The 25593-nt window shown below is 39.8% G+C and overlaps 1 protein-coding gene across 1 annotated transcript in view; it reads left to right on the top strand.

Annotated features, from left to right (window-relative positions):
* The window catches only part of Satb2 (SATB homeobox 2), a 179444-nt gene that overhangs the window by 123429 nt on the left and 30422 nt on the right, over positions 1-25593 (top strand). Inside the window, exons 8-10 of the mRNA XM_013020782.1 lie at positions 2012-2224; positions 5585-5740; positions 19542-19739. Coding sequence (XP_012876236.1) covers positions 2012-2224; positions 5585-5740; positions 19542-19739 — 567 coding nt within the window. The remainder of the gene's footprint in view (positions 1-2011; positions 2225-5584; positions 5741-19541; positions 19740-25593) is intronic.

Raw genomic sequence — 25593 nt, 5'->3', positions numbered from 1 at the left:
TGGATCATTTTACCAATAGGGTATTTATACACATACATTCTACTTTACTCTTTCCTTGAACAAGCATGGGTGTGTACGCACATGCACATGTACACATGAACATTTCTCCCAGCTTCATGATATGGCATATTTTATTCATATTCTCATTCTGACGCCCCCCTCTCTCTGACTCTCTCCCTGTCTTCCTATCTGCTGTCTGTCTCTCTCATTCACACCCACACCCACTCTTCCCCCTACAGAGCTCTTCAGCCATGTTTATGTGCACATTTCTTTCAAGTATTAATGAGGATTCCTCTAATCATGACCTCCAAGTTGCAGAACTATCAGGTGGCATCCTACATATACATCCCTTGATTGACTTTTGTGATGTGTTCAGTGGTGATTACTTTCTAGAATGCTGATAACCATATGATACACATTCTTGTATATGGCATTTATTTCACTGTAGTACAGTGCATTACTTTACAGCCAAATATATGCTATATTTTTTCAGATTTCTCTTTATCTTTCTTATATAAAAGTCTCCCCCTCGCTTGCCCTCCCTTCTTTATGGGTGTGCGGGCACTCAGAACTTTGCACTCTCACTCAACTTTACACTTAGGCTGACAGTTCTAGTTATGCCAGCCTCCAATTCTGGCTTTTTGCTAATTAAGTGGTTGTAAATGTCTCTCATATTTGTCTGCTGGGACTGGATTTGAATTTTAATCCTCAGATCCCAGCCTTCTGAGTAACTAGATATATAAGCATGAACATTAACACCCACTTGCCCTTTTATATTTAAACAATATATTAGAAATCCTATGGTGTTGTCTTTAGAGTAGTTCCAATTTGTAGAAACATCTTTGGCATCATTAACACTTTACTACAGTTCATAGAAGTAACTTTTCATGACTTGGAGTTGCCCATCTGTTCAAAGGTTTAGGATTAGCTTCACAGCTCTTCCTGAGGGACAGTCATAAACCCTGATCTCATGCTGCTCAGAGGATAGATATTAGCTAAGAATATAAAAGGATATCTCTGTGTGATAATCCAACAAGTGTGCAGGATGGAAATGGATCTACATCTGCCTGAAGTATTGGAGCATTCCAACTTAGGTCTCCTGCTTTCTTCTTGGATCTTTACTACTCTACCAGAGTTTTGGCAACATCTTGGTGAATTTCCTGCTATTAGGACACATGAAAACACTAATTTCCTATTTAAATCTTGCCATTTGGATGAGGTACACATTCAGAAAGTATCTGAGCCTACCATGGCATTCTGTACACATGTTAGTTGTAGCTTGCTCTGGCTCTTTACTGGATGTGGCCATATTTTCATTGCTTTAATGGTGTGATTAGTTTTCTTATGACGCTTGCTGCCTTATGAAGAAGGTTTGGCTCCTTCTGTACATATACGAAGATAGCTATTATGTGTGTAGAATCCGAAATTATCAGAGGGTTGACACACATTGCAGCTCTTTGCTGTATCTTTTTTTTTTAATTACAGAAACATCTATATTGAAAACAGTGGCCGGTCATACAGAAATTAAGCCAAACTTTTTTCTTTCTTTCTTTCTTTTTTTTAAATCAATGTAAATCTCCCATGCTGTTTAAATGTCGGAACTAAATTTACCAAACTTGGCAGATTTGTAAAGCTGAACAGGAGTGCCAAGTATGCCCAGTTTCAAGCAGAGAGAGTTCTAACAGTTCCTGAAATACTTGTAGGAGGCACCTGGCGGCAGTCACAGTTTCACAATCCTTCCCCAGCGCCTACCTTGCTAGCTGCCATCTCTACACTGATTATTACAGTGACGATAAAGTGTCAGAATAGCACAGTCTTACAAAAAGGAAGGCAAGCACATTTCCTCAGAATCATTCTGCTGGAGAGCCCCAAGCAGGAATTAAACTGAGTTTCCTGACATCAGAGTGAGCTGATTTTGCCAAACAAATAAAGAGGGAGCTGTTGGGAGATGGAAATCACACATGTATACCTGCAGCTATGACAGATATGCCTTTCTTCTCCACTTTATCAGGGATTGTTGTCTGAGATTCTGCGAAAGGAAGAAGACCCTCGGACAGCCTCTCAGTCTCTTTTGGTAAACCTGAGGGCCATGCAGAATTTCCTCAACCTGCCTGAAGTGGAGCGGGATCGAATTTATCAGGATGAGCGAGAACGAAGCATGAACCCCAATGTGAGCATGGTCTCCTCCGCCTCGAGCAGCCCCAGTTCCTCCCGAACCCCTCAGGTGAGATGTTGGCTCCACTCTTCACTTGGAATCACCTTGCTGCACAGAGACTCTTGAAAACTAAGTGTTCTAATCCAAGGATTTCTTAATCTAGTGAGTGTGTTGGTCAAAGGATATATGGTGTTTGGCATATAATGATTGTAACCCTGTAGTATCTTTTATACCATTTCTACTTCTCTAGGAAAGTCACTCTTCTCCATGTGGTATATGTATGGGATGAGGAGTGGGAGTCATGCTCTGAAAGTCTGCATATAGCTGCTTAGTTAGGGAAGGAACAGGAGTTTGGGTAAAAGCCGAGTTTGTATAGCAAGTACATTGCTTTTCATTTGTGTGTGTGTGTGTGTGTGTGTGTGTGTATGTGTGTGCGTGCGTGCACATGTGTATGTGTTTGTATTTTTCAACTCAAGGCCTCGGCACTGCCTCTGAGTGTTTTTTTTTTTTCCTTTTTCCTCAAGGATAGCCCTCTACCGCTTGAGCCAAAGCACCACTTCTGATTCTTGGTGGTTAATTGAAGATAAGTCTGACAGACTTTCCTGCCCAGGCCAGCTTTGAACTGCAATCCCCAGATCTCAGCCTCCTGAGTAGTTAGCATTACAGGAGTGATTTACCAGGGCCCAGTTATGGTTTTTTGTTTTTATTTTTTGTATGGGAAGAAAGTAGCTTGGGGCAAGGGATAGAGAGTAGTCTTAAGTTTTGTTTTATGCAATTCAAAAAAAAATGGGGGGATCCCTTGCCTAAGGAAGCATGCAAAGGCAGTGGTTACCACAGACAGTTCGAGTGTCACTCAGTGTTTGCTAGAAAATGATAATGGAAAAGTAGGCCTCAATGACTTTCCTTTCCAGGATGATCTCATTGGATTTGGTGGTTTCCATCTTTCCTTTCTATACACTTTTACAATGTTCTGATCTAGGCCCTCTTGCAAGTGTGTGTGTCTAATAACACACTTTAAAACTTCTGGTTGCATCTAAGGACTTGAGGCTATCAGGGGTCATTTCCAATTCATAACTGAGCCCACTCATACCTCATCTAAATTTTAATACTGTTTATGATGAAGCCATCTCATTCACTGTTGCTTGGATAAAGCTTGGGTTCTGACTGAGTGATGGTTCTCAGAGCCATCTTAGTGCCAAGAACACATTTGTGCAAATGTGCTTCCCAACTAAAGATTGTTGTGTTTAGATATTAGAGTTTTTGTTTCATACAATTTCATTTTCTGATAAAGTCCATGGAGCTGATTAAGCATAAAATCAGAACTTTGTTCTAGTAGAAGTCTTTCTGTCTTTTTGAAGTATATAAACTTTCATTTACACTGATAGTGACTTCCATATTTTTGTGCTCTACATTTTTAAAAATCATTTTCTATCATATACTACCACATTGTTCTTAGTAAATTAGGAGTTTTTATTAGTGTTCAGCCAAAAATATGGCTCTTCTTGCTTGGAACAAGTGTAACCAAGAGTTTTTATTTCTTTTTCTCTAGGATTTAGGGTGGACACACTGATTAAGTTGAGCAAGTTGTTAATTTTCACCAATGTTTACTTTTCAACACGTTGAAAGCCTGTTAGATTGTTGCTGGAGAGCCTGGCCATCCTTCATGGCCATTTAATCATACACAGTTTTTTCAGAATATTCCTTACTTTTACTTGTTAGAAACAAATACAGTTATATTTGTTTTGTTGTCTGCTCCTTTTAAAATAATTTTCTACTAAGATTCTATCTTAGGTACTTTTTCAAAGACCTGATAGTTTCTAGTACTTGACTAATTTGTAACTCCACACAATGAGTGGCAAAATTGTGGGATACTTAAAAAATAAATTAAAACCACACATAATTCCATCTTGAAAATTCCTAGATAAAAGGCTAAGGCTTAGCAGGAAAGCAGATGCTTGCCAACCCAGCCAGCACTGGTGGATCTGGAGATGCACAGTGGTCCTGATCCGTGGCTTTGGAGCCTGAAAGACTTTTTGAGTTCAGGCCATTCATTGTAACTTCACATGGTGCAGTGGGTCCTTTAGCAAGTTCACTATCCTCCTTTTCACCATCAGATTCTTCATCTGCCTCTTGAGTCTCTCATCGGAATCAGATAAGCAAAGCCAAAGCATGTTCTAAGGGGGCCTGGCACACAAAGAGAGGACACTTTGCTTTTTTTAGACTCATTGACTTGGCAGTAATTAGAAAATAGTATGAGGCAGGACGGTCAAAGGAAAATGGCAAACATTACTTCATGCTCTTAGAAAAAAGCAAAAGATTCATGTGAATTTAGAGCATTGAATACAGTCTAAAGACCTCTTTGCAAATGATGGCACAGTGTCCACACTCCTGACCAGCACACTGCTTGAGCTATGGAGAAACACAGGGCACCAGCAGAGGGAAGGTTAGGATTTGGCAACAGCTCCCTTGTTTTTGGGGTCTTAAGATGAATGAGGCAAAAAGACAAAGTCCAGTTTAGGGCTATTCCACCAGCAGGGTTCCTGTGCCCACGGAAGAGGGCTGTTCTCAGGGGCCTGCCACTGGGGGAAAAAGAAATCTGCCAAGACTCCTTGAGCAAAGCATCTTAGGCCCAGACTAAGCAGATACTCTGACAGTCTTTCAGACCAAGTAGACTCCGATGTTTTAGGGTATTCCTAACCCCAAGAAGCACAGACACCTTCTGTATTGTCCTTCATTTGTCTCCGAAGCTGATGGGAAATCATTCAATTAAAACGAGCACGGCAGACTACATAAAGCCACAATATGAGTTTAAGAAAATGAAAACGGCATATCAAAGGCATTCTGAAGCCTAGTCTCATGAAATGAAATTTTGTTTCATTTCCACTGATTTCCTAGGTGAAATTAGGTGACTGTCTGGGTAGCATAATGATGATAGTGATAGGAAACCATACATACTCAAATGACATACATACAGCTTTAATAAAGAATGAGAGAGACTCGGGGGAGGACATTAAATCGAGTAATAATTTATTATTTAGAGACCTCTACACATTTCTTCTTTTTTTTTTTTCTGGAAGAATTGACTTCGTGCAAAGGTGTTCTAGCTTTTAGAAAAAAGAAGGTGTGTATTCTGCATGTTTGTTTGGCAGCTAGGTGAGTGTGTACAGACAGTCTGGCCATCCTACCTGTGCACCACCTCGGATTCTGTGAGGGACAGAGCAGGGTTGACAGGAGTCTGCCTGTCCTATAGGAATGCCCTGCAATTATTTCCAATCACAATTAACCTGATTAGAATAATGGACAGGAAGTATCCCTCTGTAGCTAATGCAGTCTGGCATCAGCTGACTGAAATCCTTTGATAATTTCTGCACAGATGGCTGGGCTGAATGCAGCACTTTTTAAATTATTATTTTCATGGTCTCTTGGTAGGCCAAAACCTCGACACCGACAACAGACCTCCCTATTAAGGTGGACGGCGCCAACGTCAACATCACAGCTGCCATTTATGACGAGATCCAACAGGAGATGAAAAGGGCCAAGGTGTCTCAAGCCCTGTTTGCCAAAGTGGCTGCAAATAAAAGTCAGGTGAGTGGTTTTTAAAGCAGCAAAGCCCACGGCTGGAATCAGACCCTCCTATAAAAATACATCTGTTCTTATAATAATAATAACAATAATAATCCCCAGGGAACCCGTCATATTCTACCTTTTGCTCCCTGGCTTACTTCTCCTCCCACTGGAGAAAGCCCTAACTATTTTTTTCCCCTTTAAAGTATTAAAACAACAGTGAATAATAATGGAATGATTTCTCCCCTTATTCTTGTACTATTGTGCACCTTCCTTTTTGTCTTTTTTGTTTATTCCTTTTATTTGGGGGAGGGGAAAGTCAGTTTTTAAAATTCTTTTTTCTTTGAACAAAACTTAGAATGTTTATAACAGCACCTTCCTGGGGACCATGTCTAACCAGGTCTCATCTCCTTTCCTGTTCCCTCCAGGGGAAGGATTGGCTTGGCCATAATAACCACTTTCCCCAACCCCAGAGACACCTTGCGATGTCAGGTGTTTCTTTTATGTACAGAATACAGTTGTTTTTCCAGGGGAAAACACACGTGGGAGATCCAGAGTAAGTGCTAAATTCTTCTAACAGGAAAACATAGAAGCTTACCCAGTAAAAAATTTCAGAGTGTCGGGATTGTGGAGAATGCAATGCCCAGGGGAAAGTTGCAGACAGATGCTTAGGTGTTTTTTTTTTTTTTTTAATTTCTGAAAGCAGCAACAGTTGGTGGCATCTACTCTCAATTTGTTTAAAGGGACAACTACTTTCTGACTGTAGAATCTCTCCTTGGTCAGTTTGAGGTGCTCACTTGTTTACCAAGATAAGCAATTAATGCGTGAAGGAAAGGAGAGTCAGTTAAAGCTTAATTTTGAGAGTCCTTTGAATTTGAGCTTGATTTCCTCTGTGACTTTGCATGACAAATGTTTTCATTCCTACATATGTAAATGTTAAAATGGGTTCACCATCTCTCTAACAGATCTTCTCATGTGTGCTGTGTGGAAGTTACCCATACCATATTTCTATTAAGCAAGGAAGGTTCCAGAAATATGTTTTTAAAACGACAAATGTTATATTTAGACTAATTATATTGTTTAGAGGTTAGCTTTTTATTTCAACCTGCAGTTTTGTGGTAACCTAAGTTATTTTCAGATGGTAATAAAGGGAGAGTAAAAGAATATCAAGGAACTTTGAAGAGGACTGAAATGTTTGTTTTCCCTTCTCAATTTCAATGTAACCATTTCTCCAGATTAACTATGACTCTTTTTGTCAATGAAATCAGTGAAATACAGTTTGCTAAGAGATGATGTCCAACCATAGTATGAAATACATGAAAAGAAAATACCATAGAGCCTTCTTAAACTGTTAAATGCATAAAATCCCATGTACCACATGGCAAAATATAATGAGAGTTGGAGCTGTTAAGCGAATAAAGCTGTTAAATGCATAATGCCACTTGGCAAAACTACTGTGCATTTAATGGTTTTCCACTGTGTAATAAAGGACATATGTGGTAAATGTGCAGTGAGGATAAAAGCTGCACAATTGATTTTGCAAACCTGCCCCTTAGTTGTGACTTGATGCAAATATCAAAGTTTCACTGGGTCTTTTCTTTTACAAGCATCTTTCAAGAAAAACTGAAGACCACAGTCTGAGAACTTGATTTTAAATGCCTGTAATCTTCTGGGTGCCTTGGCATGCTAGCTATTGGAATTAGCGATGCCTCCAGCCTCCCAAAAGTAATTCAGGTGGCTGATTGAAAGCTGTGGTTGCCAACTGGCAGAAGGGTATTTTGGTGCCTATTGAAGAAATTAGTGTGTAGGTTCTGCAGGCAAGTATATTTCCGGGAATAAACAGGCTGAAGGCAAAGATGGAGCCTAAGTAGGGATAAGACACTTTGGAGGTTTTCTTTTTTTCAGGGGACAATTGCTATTTATGTTTGGGAACCTTGTTCCAAATAGCTGAATAGATACATAAATATGTATTGTGAAAATGACACTAATGAGCAAAGTGAATTTAACGATAGTTTCAAGAGTAGTTTAGTAAAGGAAAAGTTATTCATTTGTAAACACCTACTTTAACTTGATAGCTTATTTGATGAAAGCAGTTGCCCATCTACTTGGTTTATAAAATCTCAGATGCTTACCAAGTCTCATCTAGGGGAAACAAGCACTCCATTAGTTTATGAGAACAGAGACCACAAAAGCTTTCTCCTCTCCTTAATTCCTTCTGCCTTCTATTATTTCATGGGACGGTTCAGAAGTTTTCAAGAGTGATGGAAGAGTTAAATTTATCCTCATGGAGGCCAAATTGGTGAAACCTTTCATTAGGAACCCTTATGAACCGGAGGAGGCTGGGAGCCCCGAAGGCTCCGTTCAGATATGTGTAACAACCCTCTCCTCCATTAGAAATTTCTTCTGAAATAGAAAGGAACTTCTGTTAAATCTCCCTCATTCTTGGTTGGTATGAATTGCTATAATCAATGGTTAAAAATTATAGTGAACACTTCCCTGTGTGTTTAGGGAGCTCAGAAGAAGGAGTTAGGAAAATGAGAGGAAATTTTCAGGAGGAATTAAGAGTCAGGCTCAAGTGGTCCTCGAGGGCTGTAACTGTGTCATGGCCCGGCACAGTGTGGGGGGGAGGCAGTTCAGGAAAGGAGCAGAAAGGGTGACAAAGGAGTGGTCATGAAAATCCACTACTGAGAAGTGGGTGTGCATTTTCCTAGTGCATGGGTTATGTCAGGATGCATTTTGGAGTCCCAGCTCATGGCCAGACCCTCTGTCCTAGACAGGTCAGTCCATCATGTAGTTATTCCAGGTGTCTTCCATCTGACCCTGGTCGTTTGCTTCCTGGGAAAGAAGACATAGAAGAACAAAACAAGAAGGAAAGATGTGCTTATGCACGTTGCACCTACTAATTTTCCTTCAGTTTTGACTTAGGGTCAGTTTAGCTACTTGGGATAAAGTTTTTTTTTTCTATTTTGTATTTCGTTTGTTCGCTTTTGGCGTGAATTCTAAAGATCAATCTTTTCCTTCTGCAGAAGAGTCAGATCATAGGACAAGAATACATGATAGCTGTTCTCTATGCCATTAGAGGGGAAGTGACCTTAGCAGGAGCCATGATGGCAGGAAGTATGTGTAGGACATTTTTAAATTTCCCCAGCATCTACCTTCTCTTACAAAGGGCTACCAGAGAATAACTGCCCAGCGTTCGGTGCGAGTGACTACAAGAGCTCCTCCTCCTCAGTAAACCTCTGATCACATCCCTATCCCTCAAGCCTCTCCCATTGTTTCTTGCCACCTGCGATCTGGGAAGTGAAGTCAGGGGATTTTTGTGTCAGTCATCTGAGGAGTCCCCCTGCCTTCCTCCAGGGGATGGCAGGTATTTGGGGACCTAATCTGTAGTCACATTCAGATGGAATCAATTGCCCCTTATCCAGCCACTCACACTGTTACAGCCTCAGACCTGGCTCTCTCCACTCTTTCTACTCAGGTGTATTTTAGATCATAGCGTGCACAGGATCATCTGATCTTTCCTTTCCTTTCCTTTTTTAAAGAAGAGTATGAATCTATATTAGTTTGTAAACCCCAAGACTCAATTTTCCTACATTTGGGTAAAAATAGAGTAAAGAGAGAAATGAAAGGAGTTTATTTTAATCTCCGTTTTTTTCTTCTCTATTAGAAAAATAGAAACAAACCAAGGAGAAAAACCTTTCATCAGTATTCTGTGCTTGTTCTGCGTATTAGGAGAGCAGAAAAGCTGAGATGCTGTGTTCTTCTCTCACCCACTCCCCACCACCTACAGAAACTACACTTATTCTCTATATGATTAACCTTCTTTCCCCTAGATTCCATACACATGTGCGATCATACAGTGTAGTTCTTTCAGTGTCTGGCTTACTTCATGTAACATGATGTCCTCCAGGTCTATCCATGTAACAAATGGCAGAATCTTTCCTTTTTAGGGCTGAATAATATTCCATTATAAATGTGTACCTATAGGTATACATGTATTTATAGATATATAACATTTTCTTTACATAGTCATCCATCAACAGCTACTTAGATTTCTTCCATATTGTGGCTTTTGTGAATAATACTGCAATGTATAGGGAAGTGCAGATATATTCATGAAATGACACTTGTATAAATGATAATTTATGCCTTTTCTCTTCCTTGAGTATTTACCCAGAAAAAATGTTACTGCATCATATAGTAGTTCTATTTTTAATTTCTTTAGGAACCTCCACAATGCTTTCCATAATAATTCTACAAACATACATTTCTGTCACTGCACTGGAATCTGTTTTACTCTACACCCTTGCCAACATTTGTTAGCTGTTGTCTTTGTGATAATAGCCATTCTAAGAAGTGTGAAGTGATATTTTATGGTGATTTTAATTTGCATTGCCCTGGTAATTTGTGATATCCAGTACCTTTTCATAAATTGGTTGGCCATTTTTATGTCTTCTTTGGAGAAATGTCAGTTCAATTTGTTTGTCCATCTTTTTAAAAAATGTGTGTGTGTGTGTGTGTGCATGTGTGTGCGCGGGCAGATCCTGAGGCTTGAACTACTAGAAGGTAACAAGGGTAAGCTCCTTTGTTATGTTAATAAAGATAAATCTTAATGTTTCAAAGGCCCCAGTAAGTGTGCAGCCAGCATAACAGAGCATGAATATCATGGTGGGTCCTTCATTTTCCCCTTCTTTTACGTGTAGCATAATTTCAAAGAATTGAGATCTGTTGAGGGAATATCAGCAGAAATTTACATGGGATCTTGAGTTTGATATCAACTTCATAAGGAAGAATTAGGTACCACTATTATGATTCATTATGTTAATGTTTCCTACTGTAAAACTACCCTTTATGGGCATCCTTAGTTTTATGCTGAATACCTTTAACCCGGTGCTAACATTTTCATACTGGTTTGAAGCTCAGATTTGCTGCAGAATCAGTGGTTGAGTTATTGCACAGGGCCTTTGGAAAAGCACATGTGACTTTGAAGCAAATCTTGTTTTCATATTAAAGGCACCTCTCTGAACAATCACGCCATGCTGGGAAGAGACCAGTAAAATCACGATTCTTCCAGGGGAGAATGTTAGTATCTATGAAAGATTCCTACCACATTGCAATAGAGACTGTTTCATCGTTTTCTTTTCATAGTGTCTGGACTAGGTTGCAGCACGCTGAGCACCTAGAAGGGATGCATTTAAGGAGAAACACATGTGCAGAGCCATACTCCTTCAGTATCACATCCTAATCACTTGCTTGACTCCTCTACTCCTTACTCCAGTCTTTCAGAGGAGTCTTACTCCTGGTTTTCTGTGCTAACCATAATCTCAGACCCCACCACATCCTCTCAATTTCTTGAGGAAATTTGCTTAGTACCCTGTGCTGTGTCATAATGCTGCAACCTAAATTTATAGTAAGGGAGTGGTTGTTTCCTGCTTGGCATTTTAGCATAGTGTATTTAGCTGTTAATATACTGCTAGTATTTGAATGGAGAAGGACAAGATTCTACATTCATTCTCTTTTTGGCAGACATAAATGACTTTTTCTAATGCATCTGCCCATCTACATGTGCATGTATGCATACACATTTACATATGTAAAGGCATATCAAATCTTTATAGTATCGTATGCATATACATACACGTATGTGTATGCGCATATATCTGTAGGTATATATCTCCCCATGTATCTATGGTAAAGAGGACAATAGAATGGCGATTTGAGGCTAAAGAAAGTTTTCATTACTCTCAAATACAGACTCAATTCTGGCAGACACATGCTTAGAAATTTGTCAGATATGCAAAAGGTAGCCCAGACACAGCTGAGAATTGGTCCCCATGAAAATGCTGTTTAGAACTTCATATACAATTTTGGAAAATAAAAAAAACAGATCATTTTTATGTACTGCTTGCAAGGTGCAATGTAATTAACCTTGAACTGTAACCAGATGCTAGGCACATAGCTTCTGTCAGGTTGCAATGACCTCCTCATCAGGGATTCGCTGGAGCCTTGACAAGTCTCCCCTTGTCGTTAGCCTCTTATCTATTTCAGTTTTCTTGATTAGGTTATCTCGAATCATTAGGGGGTTTATTTATTTTAATAGACACTTATTGGATTCATGAAAAGAGAATTTGGTGACTAAGAAACAAGAGCTGAATATTCTCTGGCTCATTTCACACTTCAGAAGAGTCTCAACCAGCTGAGGAGAAATCCTTTCACAGTTACAAAAGTTTGTTTGGGGACTTTATGTGCTTCCACTTAGAAAGCGACTGTCTGTGGTTAATAATAAGAATTTTCTTTTAAGGCACTCAGAAAACATTTCCTTTTGGTTACATATGCTGACATTTTCGGTATTGAAGATGTGGGTGAGTAAGTGGCCTTTTACATTTCTGCTGCAAGAGCCTGACTCATCCTCCTGAGGAGCTGTTCATTTGCCGACTTCCCCATTCATTAGAGTTACACTAGAGGGGCCACATGGTGGGGTGAAGTACCATCAAGTAACTTGCATCCATTCCTCAGCTGGCTGTTAGCACAGCAAGGTGAGCAGTGATTGGTGAGATTAGGTCCTGCCATCCAGGACACACAGCCTTATTCACCAGGGCAAGAGTTACCCTCTTTTGTTAAAGGTCAGAGTGAGCTTAAGAACTGGTATTCATTGCTGGTTTGTGTTTATTCTGAAATATCATGAAAATTTGTCACAGATTTATTTTTTTGAGTCAGGGTCTCATTATGTAGTCCATTCTAGCCTTCAACTCATGATCCTCCTTCTGCAGCCTCTCCAGGATGGAGATCACAGGTGCCACCACACCTGGATGCCTACTTTGCTTTCTTTCTCTCTCTTTCTCTCCCTTGCTAACTCAAACCCTCTGTCTCTCTTTCTTGGAAAAGACCCACCAGGAAGGGGAGAAATTGGAGTCATACCCAGGTGTTCTGGCACATGGGGGAAAATGTTACTTTATACACAGTTGCATTTCAGTACCATGGACAGGAACTCCTGGTCTTCTCATCTCTTGCGCCCCCTCTACCCTCTATCATTCAAACATAAGGTTTAGAATTAGAATTCAAACTCACTCAAGACTGTATTACTGTTTCGTAAAAAACTTACCTGGTTATTTGAGAAGACTGTTTTTGATATTGATTTGATGGGATTTTAAACCTTTATTTTTGATAGATATTGCTATTCTTCCATTTATTTTTCAACCCGAGAAAGTTTAAATGTTTCCATATGGAAAACAAACAGCACACACACACACACACACACACACACACACACACACACACACACGCACACACACACACAGACATACACAGAAGAAAATGGTTAAAGTGATGAAAACAGATTTGTTTATAATATATGCCATTGCTCTTTGGGATGAAAACTCTTATAGAGGCTTATGAACAATGTATTCTATTGCTATCAGTCCATTGTGGGTCTTAATTAATACCCAATAACATGATTTAATTCTGAATAAACCTTATGTAGGCTAGGATGAGTGGTGTTCTTGACTTTAGCATCATCTTTTCCCCTAAGCACTTTTTATTACATAGGAAACATGGGAGAGGAAAGAAGGAAGAGTTAATTCTTTGTCCTATCAGTTAAAATGCTTTCCATGATTCCTTAGGCTTTATAGGATTACAATGAAATGATCATGTATTAGAAAGGGAGAAAACCTTAGAACATTATTAACAGTTACTCATTGAAATAAGTGCTCCTTTTCAACAATAACTCAGAATCTGAGGTATAAGGTATTCCTCAAAGCTAATTTCTGTATAATATAGCAGTTTCCATTCAATCAAATGGGCATCTATGAAGCATCTACTTGGGGTAAAGAACCATACTCTGCTCTGAAAAGGCCAGAATGACTAAGAAACCAATCATTCCCCACCACTCCCATCAAAAAGCTGATTGTTCTGATGGGGATGCAGAAGTATCCACTTCTGACAGTAACAGTCATCAAATTCGGAGAAAGTATATACATAATGCCTGAGGGTCAGACAGGAGTGAGCAACTACTTCTCACAGATCCAGTCAGCCAAACCCTGAGATACAGCATCTCCTGGGATCACAAGTTTATGTATGAGGCATTTCAGCTAAGGGCAACAGCATGAGGTTGAAAGGTACCAGCATCCACAGGGATTCACAAGGTCTACAGGGCAATTGATGGCGGTGAATCATGGTCCTTATTGTTACCTCTTGAAAAGCATCTGAATTGTAAACTAAAGGTTGCCTCCTTCATGCTCCTTATCAAAATATCAGCTTAGTAAAGGAATACTATGGAGTTACTATTCACCTGCCAAAAATAATCAGTAGTATGTATCTTCAAGTAGTAAGGAATCCTGGTGCATTTGCAACATGATTTGCTTTGTAAATTCAGATTGGCATTCAACTTTCAGGGACATGTGGGTTATAAACAAACTATATCTTGACTAGCATGCATGTCACCTCACCTGCAGTTAGAAAGGTTCAGTGGTTAGAATTGTTTGTGCTACTGAGGGAAAGGTATTTGTTTAAGGGCAAAATGAGATGTTAATAAATAGTATTTGCTTATGCACTGAATGTTCAGGAACTCTTAAACCACTGATTGCAGGGAAATAGTCTTCCCACTGTTCTCTGGAATAGATTTTGAAGGTAAGAGAGTTTTCATCACAAATCCCTAAAGGGATCACTACACTTAGGTTCCATTGGTATTTCCCTAAATAAGTCCCATGTACTTTTTGGATTAAAATATGTTTTATTTTGAATTAGTTTTAAACTTAGAAATCATCCAAGTAGTACAGAATGGATACTTGCATTCTTACTATTTATTTCTCATCTATCTTCCTCTAATGTTGACACCTTATTTCACCATAGACAATTTTTCTTATAATAGTACAATTTCAAAACCAGGAAATTTAACATTGTTTAAATATTTTAAAACTAGAACCTAATTCTAATTTCTCCAGTTTTCCCACTAATGCCCAATTTCTGGGCCAGGATAACAGGTTTTATCCAAGAACCACAGTGCATCTAGTTGTTAATTGTTCTTGATCATCTTTAGCCTGCCAATGGTTCCTTAGTCTTGCTTTTTATGACCTTGCCACTTTTGCAAAGTTCTGACTGATTGTTGTGTCAAGCAGATCTTGAATTTGGGTTTGTCTGAGGTTTTCTCAATATTTGACTGAGGTTATGCATTTTGGGAAAGACTCCTCCGATATGATACTGTGTCCTTCATGGTGCATCCTGAAGTAAGGAGGCTGAGACCAAGTGACTTCTTACTGCCATCCTAGTACCTCTTGCTGGCTGGAGGGAGTTCTACACGCAGTGCTAAAAAGCTTAAAGGTGAGCGAAGCCATTGGTTAAATGCAGATGCCTAGTTCGAGGTGAGCTTGGAGAACTCTGCTTCAGAGAAATGCAGATGCCATAGCCTTGGGAAAATTTTGAATATAAAAGAATTCTATGGTCCTGCCTTGATTCTTCCTAAATGGCTTAAATCACCTGCCTCTGAATGCTTTTCAGATTTCCCCTATATAGAAGGTTGAGGCCTATTTTCCCTAGATGGAAAAGTTCCTCTGGTACCTGAGCTTGTACCTGAATATATCCATATAAGATATGGCATCTAGTCTTCATGGTGGGAGGAAGGTGATCTCCCCTCCCTGGCCTCCCAGGTGATGGGTGTACCTGAATCTCTGGAGACAGGGGTGGGTACTTGAAGGATAGGTTACTAAACCTTTCAGTCCAGTGCCTGGGACTGGGAGTTTCCTGTGATCCTGCCCCCTGACCTGACCCTGTCTAGGCTCAGACCAGCTCAGATGCCATTACACCATGCCAAATGTCTTCATGCTCATGTCCCATCTCCTGGCACTTCCCTGGTCACCATGGTGTCCCAATTCATCTCTCCTTGGGAGCTGAATTAGTTTGTTGGTATTGTTTTTGTTCTTTCTTTCCTTTCTGGCCTTCATGGCTCAGTTTCCTAACAGTGTTAAATGTATTTGCTGGCTGCTGGTCTTTGAGACAGGAGTCCACCATGCATTCGCTGGCCTTTTAATAAAGATTCCAAGATTCGACCTCTCACCTTATAGCATCCTATCACAGCATTCATCCTGGCCATTACTAGTGATACAGATCTTGAAGTTTCTTATTGTATCTTTCACCCTACTGGCTATTTACTCTCTGCTACCTATAACAGATAGCAAGATAACAGATCATGAAGAGCAGAACTGGCGGGGAACATAGAGACCATCTTCTGTTAGCCTCTCTCTTCTCAATTAAGCACCCAGAGGCTCAAGGCTCCAGCAAGGCAATCACTTGCCCAAAGATTAGCCAGTTATTTAATGAAAAAGTGTGTCAGGTCTCAGGGTTCAAAGTTTAATACTATCTTCATTTTGTAGTTGGGCTCAAACACTTATAACTCACTTAGTCCTACTTTTACCAGACTGCCAGAGCTAAATGGACTTATGAATATTTAACTAATCTGGTCAAAACTTACAACCTAACTGGAAGAAATACCATAGAGAGGGATGTAGTCTTTGATTCCTGGTGCCCACTCACAGAACTAGACAAGGTGTGAAATCAGATGAACTTCTCCACCAGCGTTTCTGAAATGAAAATAATTCTCCTGGAATGCTCCGCATAACACAGGGAACAACAACAAAAAAACCTACTTGAGATTTTTAACAGAAAAAGGAGATTTGTTTATTAATAATTCATGAGTTCCATTGAACATGCACGACAGAAACCGTGCTATTCAATAGAGAATACTGTCATCTGTCACTGTTTTATTTGACATTTACACTTTTTTTTTTGCCTGATACTGCAAAACTTTCTTGGATGGCATGCAAAAATTATATAAATGAAAGAATCCCAACGTGGGGACCCTTTATGTCTTCTGTGGTGGGCTACACACATGTACATTCATGCAACAGCATGGCATGTCCCCCACCCATTCATTACTCACCAAACAAGCTAATAAGAGACCCTATTGAGAAAACAGAGATGAGCATCCCAAATGGGCTGGTGGGTAAGGTGGGAAGGGAGGTGGAAGGATAGATTTCCTGAAGATAAGCACATAAATACGTGCATCAGAGTGAGGAGGAAGCAAATCATGGCTGCCGTGAAGAAAACTGACAAAAAAATACACTGCCATTTCAGATACAAAATAAATATTTATAAATGGCATCACAGGAGCTCCGTTTGTAGGGAAGATCAGCACTTAGTAGAAGAGGTAGGAGGATCTTAGGATATTGTGCTACAGTAAGACTCCCCACAATCTTTCTGCTCCGTGGGTTAGTTATTATTTATAAAAATCACAGAACCAGCTGATACATTCATAAGCTAATTATTGAAGCAGCTGGGTACACATGGTGCAATATGTCCAAGGCTGTGAAGTATCACAGATTTCTTGGGGCCTGCTGTGGTGGGGGTGCACTGTTGAGGCTCCATTCCTTAATCTGATCAGCCAAGCAAACACTTTGTGGGGAAACTAGATTAATAACCCTCTAAATACCATGAATGTGCTTCATCTTCAAAACCGGGTTCCCTTAAACATGCTATTAGCTCAGCTCATCAGGGATTTGAGGAAGTTCTCTGGTGCCCTAAGAACAGGGTCTTGTTGGCTCCATCCCTATGCCAGAAATTAATTTGGTTTGCTTATGTCTGCACACATGATCACACTTGTGTCTAATCCGCTCCCTAATAGCTTCAAGGTCAAGACCTTTCATGTCAGTGGGCAAATTGAGCACTACACCTCTTAAAGACTGATGGCAAACAGCACACAGTCCATAACGAGGCCTGTAGTGTTGTTCTAAGTGATTGTAATGAGTGCAGATTATAACAGCGCATATAAATCAAATGTGGCAATGAATGTTGTGCGAGACATTCCAAGTGTCATAAGTGGAGATACCACTCAGCTGTCACCTGTCTCCTTTCAAGCTGTGGCTTCCCACAATGCAATTCATCCCTCAAGCAGAACAGCAGGTGCTGTCTTCCTTGAGGTCTGGGCAGCTCAGAACTTCATCTTTTAACAGATGTAGATTTTTGTTTTTATTTTCCATTCAAGGATTGGTCTCTATGCTATTGCTTCCCCTGAGAGATGTTAAACATACCTGTTTGAAACATTTGAAAGAGTTCAGTTGGAGACTTATTCAGATTTATGAAAAGACAGTGAAACAGGAGCTTATATTTTCCACAGATGGTTTATTTTCCATTTCAAGAATTCCTCCCTTTGTATAAAGAAACCCTTGAGGAAACACTTTGGGACCAAGAGATTTTAATTTTTTTAAATATCAGTTATTGTCTGGCAGGAATTAAAAACTACCTTCATTTTTCATATATGTGGCTCTATGAAAATTAACCATTACCTGCCTCTTAATTGAATTCAAAACAATCTATGAAAATACTTGGGGAAACATTTCCAAGCAAACGATAAGATATCTTGTTTTCATTCTTCCTAACCCTCTAACTCTCCCAAGCTCCCAGTTTATTGCAAGAAAAGACCAGGTCTGCGCAAATGTGGCCTCTCACTTGTAAAAACAAGGCAGTGTTGTGTTACAGATTAGTTTATAAATCCCCAGTGGCTTCACAGTTCAGTGCCTACAGCTGCTGCAGATGGGCCTAGGTTTTTGTCTCTTCGCGGTGCTGCAGCCGGCAGTTGAAGGAGAAAATGGAATGATCAGGTTATTAACATGGAGGCCGTGAGGAAGAGGTTGCACAATGAGAACAGCTGGTGTTGCTGTCTTGGCTGATGCAGCGGAGATAATCAAATCTTGCCCTTTTTTTTTGGGTAAAAGCAGAAGACACAGTGGAGAGTTAGACAAACAACGGCTTATGATATTATATGGGGCTTTTATGATGCGTGTCAGGAGCTTACATTGGCTTACAAGTTCTGATAGAGAATTCGTTGAGGTTTGGGGATTCATTTTTCACAAAGTCAGTTGCATGTACACACCTCTTTCGAAAAAAATTACTCTTCTGTAAGATTCATAATGTGGGACAGTTCTTTTTTTAAAAAAAATTAGCTATGTAGCTTGGAAATGATGGGTTAGAAAGCTACTGGGTAAAATATTTTGACATGAGTCAGTGAGCGATGTTGACAGCATCCTCAGTATTATTTTCATATAATCCATCATTATTTGCATTCCATTTTCTTTCTCATGCAGTTGCAAGAGAGAGAACATCCGGACACCAGAGTTGGTAGGCAGACATTTGCAGGTGCAACCTGACCAATTGCCTGTCTTCCTGCAGGTGTGGCTGTGGCAGGAAAGGGATGGTTAGGAGTGCATCAGGCTCAGAGCATTCAGAGATTGACCAAACATATATTAGTTTTTCATTCTAAGACTGTTGTTTCTCCAGTGTATTTACTAGCAATTGGAAGAATATTTCCTCTTTAGAGAATTCACTGCAGTCTATCTTCTTTCTCTAGAATCGAATTCCTCAGAATTTGTCACCATAGAGATCTATTCATCTGCCCTCTTTTCTTAAGGTATAATTAATATTACCCTAGTGGGTAATTGGTTAAAATAGTGGCCAAACAATGCAACTTATTGTCTCTGAGAATTGGATAATTGCAACCTTGCTCGAGGATCTAGAGTAAGTTTCCTTAAAAAAATTATGAAACAGTAGTTGAGAATATATCCTGTTGGTAGAATGAAGGTTTGTGGGCGCTGGCATAACCACTTATGAGGCCACAGGTTGTTTTTTGAGTTACACTGTTCCTGTAGCTCCCTACCAAGCTGGTATGATCAATTTTGACAGTAAAACAGGAACAAGTGGCATAGCATCTGACTATGATCCAGGCCTCCTTGGCTGCTCTGGCCCCTGCAGGCTAACTCAGATGACCTCCTCTTTCCAGGGCTGGCTCTGTGAACTTCTCCGCTGGAAAGAAAACCCAAGTCCAGAAAACCGAACCCTCTGGGAGAACCTCTGCACCATTCGTCGCTTCCTGAACCTCCCCCAGCACGAACGGGATGTGATCTATGAGGAGGAGTCCCGACATCACCACAGTGAGCGCATGCAGCATGTGGTCCAGCTCCCACCTGAGCCGGTGCAGGTCAGTGCCCCCCTGCCTCCAGCCCAAACAGGGCTCTCTCTGTGTGGCCATCAAGGGCCAATGGGGCACTCTCTACGTTCTACCACCTCCTGCAGAGGAGGGCCGCTGCATGGTCCCAGGACAGATCACCCTGTTATCATAGTGAGCACTGTGTAACTGTGTGTGTATATGCACAGAGAAAAATGACCAAGGATCCACATGCCAGAGGTATGTGGATAGTCTGTGCCTCATGAGGTTGTGAGGGCCAGTGCACTCACAGAGAATTAAATCTCCCTGCCAGAAAGCATCTTGTCCCTCATTTTGTCTGAAGTAACTTTTGATCCCAAATTCCTCAGAGAATATTTGATTAGAAGAAACAACCACTTGACCTGAGAAATATCTTTGAACTCAACTGAACCTTTGAAAGAATTTGTGACGGATTCCTAGAATGTTAGTATGAGGTGCTGCTCCTTTGGGTTTTCTTTTCAGAAACATGCCTTCATTTGGGTTGGCTTAGTTTTGGCTCTTATTGAAACAAATAATGTATCTTTTTGAAAGTAATTGAGCTTACTGACTCTGTCATCTAAGATCAAGAAGTGTTAGGATTTCAAGAAGTATTTGCCTATGAATTGGTTGGTCCAACTGTCCAATAACATCCATCAAAGGGGACTTCTGAAAGTCTAATGCCTCTTCTGTGTAGAAGAGGAAAGTTGAGGCAAGCATGAATGCATCTATGTGTGTGTGTGTGTGTGTGTGTGTGTGTGTGAGAGAGAGAGAGAGAGAGAGAGAGAGAGAGAGAGAAAGAAAGAGAAAGAGAGAGAAAAGAATGGAAGAGAAGATGGGGATGAAAGATGGGTGACGTGTGGTCTAAGATACAGAGGCAGTGAAGGCCAATGACAAAGGTAGTTGTAAAGTATGCTCACAGGTGCCTGGGTCTACAGTCCCTTTGGTCCACCCTCCATACTATCAAGTCACATTTCATCCAAGTATTGACACCACAGACAAAGCTGTCATCTTATCATTCATTGGTAAACTTCCCAGACCAAAGTTAGAGAGTGAATTGCCCAAATTGTTAGACTCATGGGTTCATAAAGGTAGTCTCTTGTAAAGTCTTCAGTGAAGCAGAGTGTAAGGGTGCACAAGACAGTAAGGGTACACAGTTAGGAAGTGGCACAGCCACCCAGCTTCAGGAGATTGAGCCACAGGGCTTACCCTATAGGACTCATCCTCCCTGTTTCTAGCTGGGACCTCAACAAAAACATACTGGGTCACAAAGAACATTGTTTTTTGACTCTGAGATTTTAAAGTCTTAAGATTAAAGGCGGGAGGCAATATAGATTTTCCAACCTTTTACTTTAGAAATAATTTGATTTGAAACGTGCAGACTCCTTTTTGTGATCATTATTATTCTATCAAGTACAATATTCTTGAATATCAATCAATTAAATGGATAGTCTCAAAACAAAAGACCATGCCAACTATATAAGTACAGCCATATGACAAACACACTTTTTCCCTCATGGGGGTATAGCTTGCTCCATACATGTCTTGAACCTGCACAAAGCCAAAGGCTTTGGGAACCATTGAATTTGCATGGACTTTGTTATTCAGGGTCCATCCTAGTTCAGTCTAGCAGTGAGAAACTCATTAGTGGCAGGCCCATTTCAATCATAGGACAATGAATGATGAGTTAAAAGCTTAGAGGAATTTGGGATAATAGTATGAAAACCCATTCTCTAATATGACTGGGGACCCCTTCATTTCAGTGCTAGCTCCCATAACATTCCTGGCGTGATTCTTTGTCCAGAATGCATCATCTTTGTAGAGCCTCTGGCTAGGTAGCTGAAAAAATATTCAACTTAGCATTTTGTCTTACAGTTGAGTAAAGTAACTATTAGGAATGGACAGCCAATTGATTTATAAGTTTTGTTATCTTTTATGTTTGTATGTCAGAACCAGAAAGTGCTGATCCTATGTAATGACTAACAGAAATTCACTTATTCTATAAAAGTTTATTCCTATCTCTCAGACCTTGGCTAAAGTGTTTATAACTAAGATAATTTACTGCACATTGAATCAGTTGCCCTATCCATTTCCCTTGACCTCGATCCCTTCAGTATTGTGAAATTCTCAGTACATTAGTTTTGTTTTTTTTTTTTTTCCTTTTTCACATTGTGCCAGTCTCTGGGTGACACTTGCCTTACTGAATTTGTTTGTCAGAAAAATGCAAAGCTATAGATTAATTATTTATTACAGTCAACTACGAAAAATGAAGAAAAATAGCTGGAACCAGCCAGCAGAACTCTTGAGAATGGAGAACACAGCTGGCACAGTTCTGTGACTCAGAGAGGACTGTGTTAAAGGGACACCAACCCACTAAAAATGCCTGTAATTGACCAGAAGCCACGTCATTAGATTTGGGTTGCAGTTCACTTCTACGCTGGATCAGCTAGATTTCTAGAGAGATAATTTTGTTTACTTACTTTAGGAACTTTCAATTCATATGCAGGGCAAAATTAGTTTGGCAGTGTTACATTTTGTCTAATTAGGTAGAGAAAGGCCATCGCTAAATAGTTAAAAATGAGTGAGACCAATGATGACCAAGTTTTTTATGCATGTGGCACATTACACCACAGAGGCATCTTCCCCATGTGTTTATACAGGAGTGCTAGGAAAGTTTCTTTAGGTAGTTTGAAGATACAGCATACTGTGCTGGATCTTTCCTTTTGTCCTCCCTCCCATCTTTTCTTCCGGTGCTATTTTTGTTGCTGTTGTTGTTTTGTTTTGTTTTTGTTTTTGAGATAAGGGCTCACTATGTAGCCCAGGCTAACCTTGAACTCTCGTTCCTCCTAGAGCTGGATTTACAGGCTTGTCCCACTATGGCTGGAGCAATTTTTTTTCAAATAGTGAAGATATGAGGCTAGAGATCTTTGAGCATAATGATTCAGTGGATTAATCTGTTAATCAGATTAATGGATCCCATTGATATACTAGATGATAGAAGGATTTTTTTTTTATCACCTGCTCATTTGGTGTTTTCTGTGGAGCTGAGAAGTCCCCTTGAGACATAGCAGCTTTCCTTTCAAAAGAGAGTACATTTTTGGACAGTCTTGTGTTACTTGCAGATATGTTTCTTTTAAGTCCATAAAGGTTTAACAATATAAGCTCACATTTTAAAAACAGGTATTATGTAAAGCCCAGAAAACCAGAGGATCTGAGCCACAAAGCTCAAGAGTCACATATGACTAGAGTTCTACCCTTTCTACTTAGCACCCATACACCATCTACAGCCCATACCCTGTGACATGCATGTGCATCTCATCTCCATCATTTATTTAAGCTTCATACCTATTGTATCAGCCCCTGTATGGTCTCCTGAACCCTGTGTTTCACCTCAAGAGCCACTGTCAAATCCACAGTGCCTTTGCCCTAAGAATCTGATTTATTTGATGGTAACAATTGCACACCATTTACAAAAAATTTGAACACCTAACATCCTTTGCATGCTTACCAGTCAATGCCTGTTTGGTGGAATTCCACTTCAGAGATAAAGCAAGGTTACAGTTGAACCCACATTGGGCTTAGAGCCATGGACGAATGCTGTCAGCCCTGGAGACTCCGTTGTTCTCCAAAATTACATGGCTTCCCTTGGGGATTCACATCTCCTCGGAGATGCATGGTTTTCAGGCCATGTTACCTGGCCTCTCCCGGCCTTCCCAACTCTACATACACTTCTTAAACTAAATCCATTCACCACCTAAACCCACGGAGAGGCTTTAATGGACCTAAGTTGCTGACCATTGGGTAATGGGGTTACCAATCCTAGTGCTAGTAGTTTGTGTTGCACCAAAGAGGTATGGTGCATAAAGAGATATTCAGTACATTTCTGACATTAAATTTGATGGTGAAGGAAGGTGATTGGAGAGGAAAATGCCTAAAGCTTCCTTGGGGGTTGATAATAGGGAAAAGCTGATGAATGTTAAGGACACAATGTTTTCAGTCTGTCTATATGGGCAATGTAAAGAGCAACAGAGGTACGACAAAGTAAGGCAAACCAAGCCAAATCAAAGTATCACATGAAAAAGATGAAATAATTTTTTTTACTTGAAAATATTAGAACAAAATTATTTTTTGTGGTTGTGGTGATTTTTCTCCATCATGATTTTTGTTATTATGATAATAATTATTATTATATAATGAATGAACTCTATAGTGAATGGATAGCTTTAGCTTAGAATAAAAATGTAGTTAGGTTAGTTTATGCATTATTACCAACTCCATTTTACAGTTGCAAAAAACTGAAACAGTCATTGAGCCTTGCTTGAAGCCAGTATTACCAGCTGCATGGAATCAGGGGTGGTGGGGGGTATATACACTTTCCTTGGAATGCAGGAGAGAATAAATGACACCATCGTACTATGACAAGGTCCCTAAATAGACCCCACTGGGAACATTTGCCAAATTGTTTATTCTTTGTAGTTGGTGCTTTGTTGTATTTCTGTCATAGTGTTCCTATGGCTGATTTGCATGTCATGAATTCTGTGCTTGATACTGTATCATTTCCTGATAAGTTCTTGTTTTCAAATTGTATGTAATGCCTTGAGGAAGAATGTGACAACTATCAGGGCACCGCTAGTCAGGAGGCAGAGATCTGAGGGTCACAGTTCTAAATTAGTCTAGGTAGGAAAGTCCATGAGACTCTTATCTCCAGGTAAGCAGCAAAAAAAGCTAGAAGTGGAGCTGTGGCTTAAGTGGTAGAGTGCTAACCTTGAGCAGAAAAGCTCAGGGGCAGCATCCAAGCCTGAGTTCAAGCCCCAGTACTGGCGCCAAAAAAAAAAAAAAAAAGAAGAAAAAAGAATGTAATCCAGCTATGATAGCAACATAACAGCATTGTACCTTTCCTCATCTGGACTGCTGCTCACCTGGGAATTCTCAGCATTTTCTAAGCCAATCAGGTTCTCTGTAATTGGTGTAAATGATTCCCCACCAGGCTGATTTTGTTTATCCTGGAGTATTTGGAGGTTTTTCGAAACCTTTTCTGGTTATTATAATTTGAGGACGCGACCAGTGTCCAGATAGGACTCCAGAGATACTGCCAAATACTGACAATGCAAGACAGTTCCCCAGAACAAAGATTTAACCTCTCCTTCCTCCTCGTCATCCTGCTTCCTGTACCAAACCCTTCTTTCTTCTTCCTCTTTCTCTCTTTCTTCTTTCTCCCATTTTCTAACCTGGCAGCAATAACCTTTTTGAAAGCCAGACTTGCTAATAAGAGATTTTTAGATAGGGAAAAAAACCCAAAAGACTTTAGAATCTACTTTCACAGATGAGAAACTAAAGTTTAGGGAACTTAAGTAACTTGCTCAAAATGAAAATTTAAGTTCACATTAGTTTACCATCCAGTTCTTTTGTGTGTTAGAAAGGACTCCCAAATTGCAATAGCCTGCATTTCCTGAACACTTACTATTAGGTGTCTAATATTCTACAACACTATTTATAATACATGTTATTTTATTTTTAAATCATTCTGAGTATATTTGGTTTTGTGAACTTTCTTTTTTACAGGACTCTTAATTCACTGAAAACTCTTAACTCACTGATATGGTGTTAAAAACCAAATATGCCTGAAATTTCCACTTTTTACCAAATTTCTTTCATATTTTTGAGATAACTTCAGAATATGACCTTAAGAGTACTCACAATCTATCTTTCAGCAATGAACATTCACTTCTGCTTTCCTTACTCTAGTTGTACAGATTCCATCTTGATTTATGAATTTACTTATAAATGAACAACCTCCAGGAAAGTAAATAAGTTAATTAATTGATTAAGGGTACTTGCAAATTCTCTAAGCAGGTTAATAAATTTTTTTTCT

The sequence above is a fragment of the Dipodomys ordii genome, unplaced genomic scaffold (genome assembly GCF_000151885.1).
Source record: "Dipodomys ordii isolate 6190 unplaced genomic scaffold, Dord_2.0 Scaffold1, whole genome shotgun sequence".
Taxonomy (NCBI): Eukaryota; Metazoa; Chordata; class Mammalia; order Rodentia; family Heteromyidae; genus Dipodomys; species Dipodomys ordii.
The sequence above is the reverse complement of the archived record's forward strand: the minus strand, read 5'-3'. Positions and strand labels throughout refer to the sequence as shown.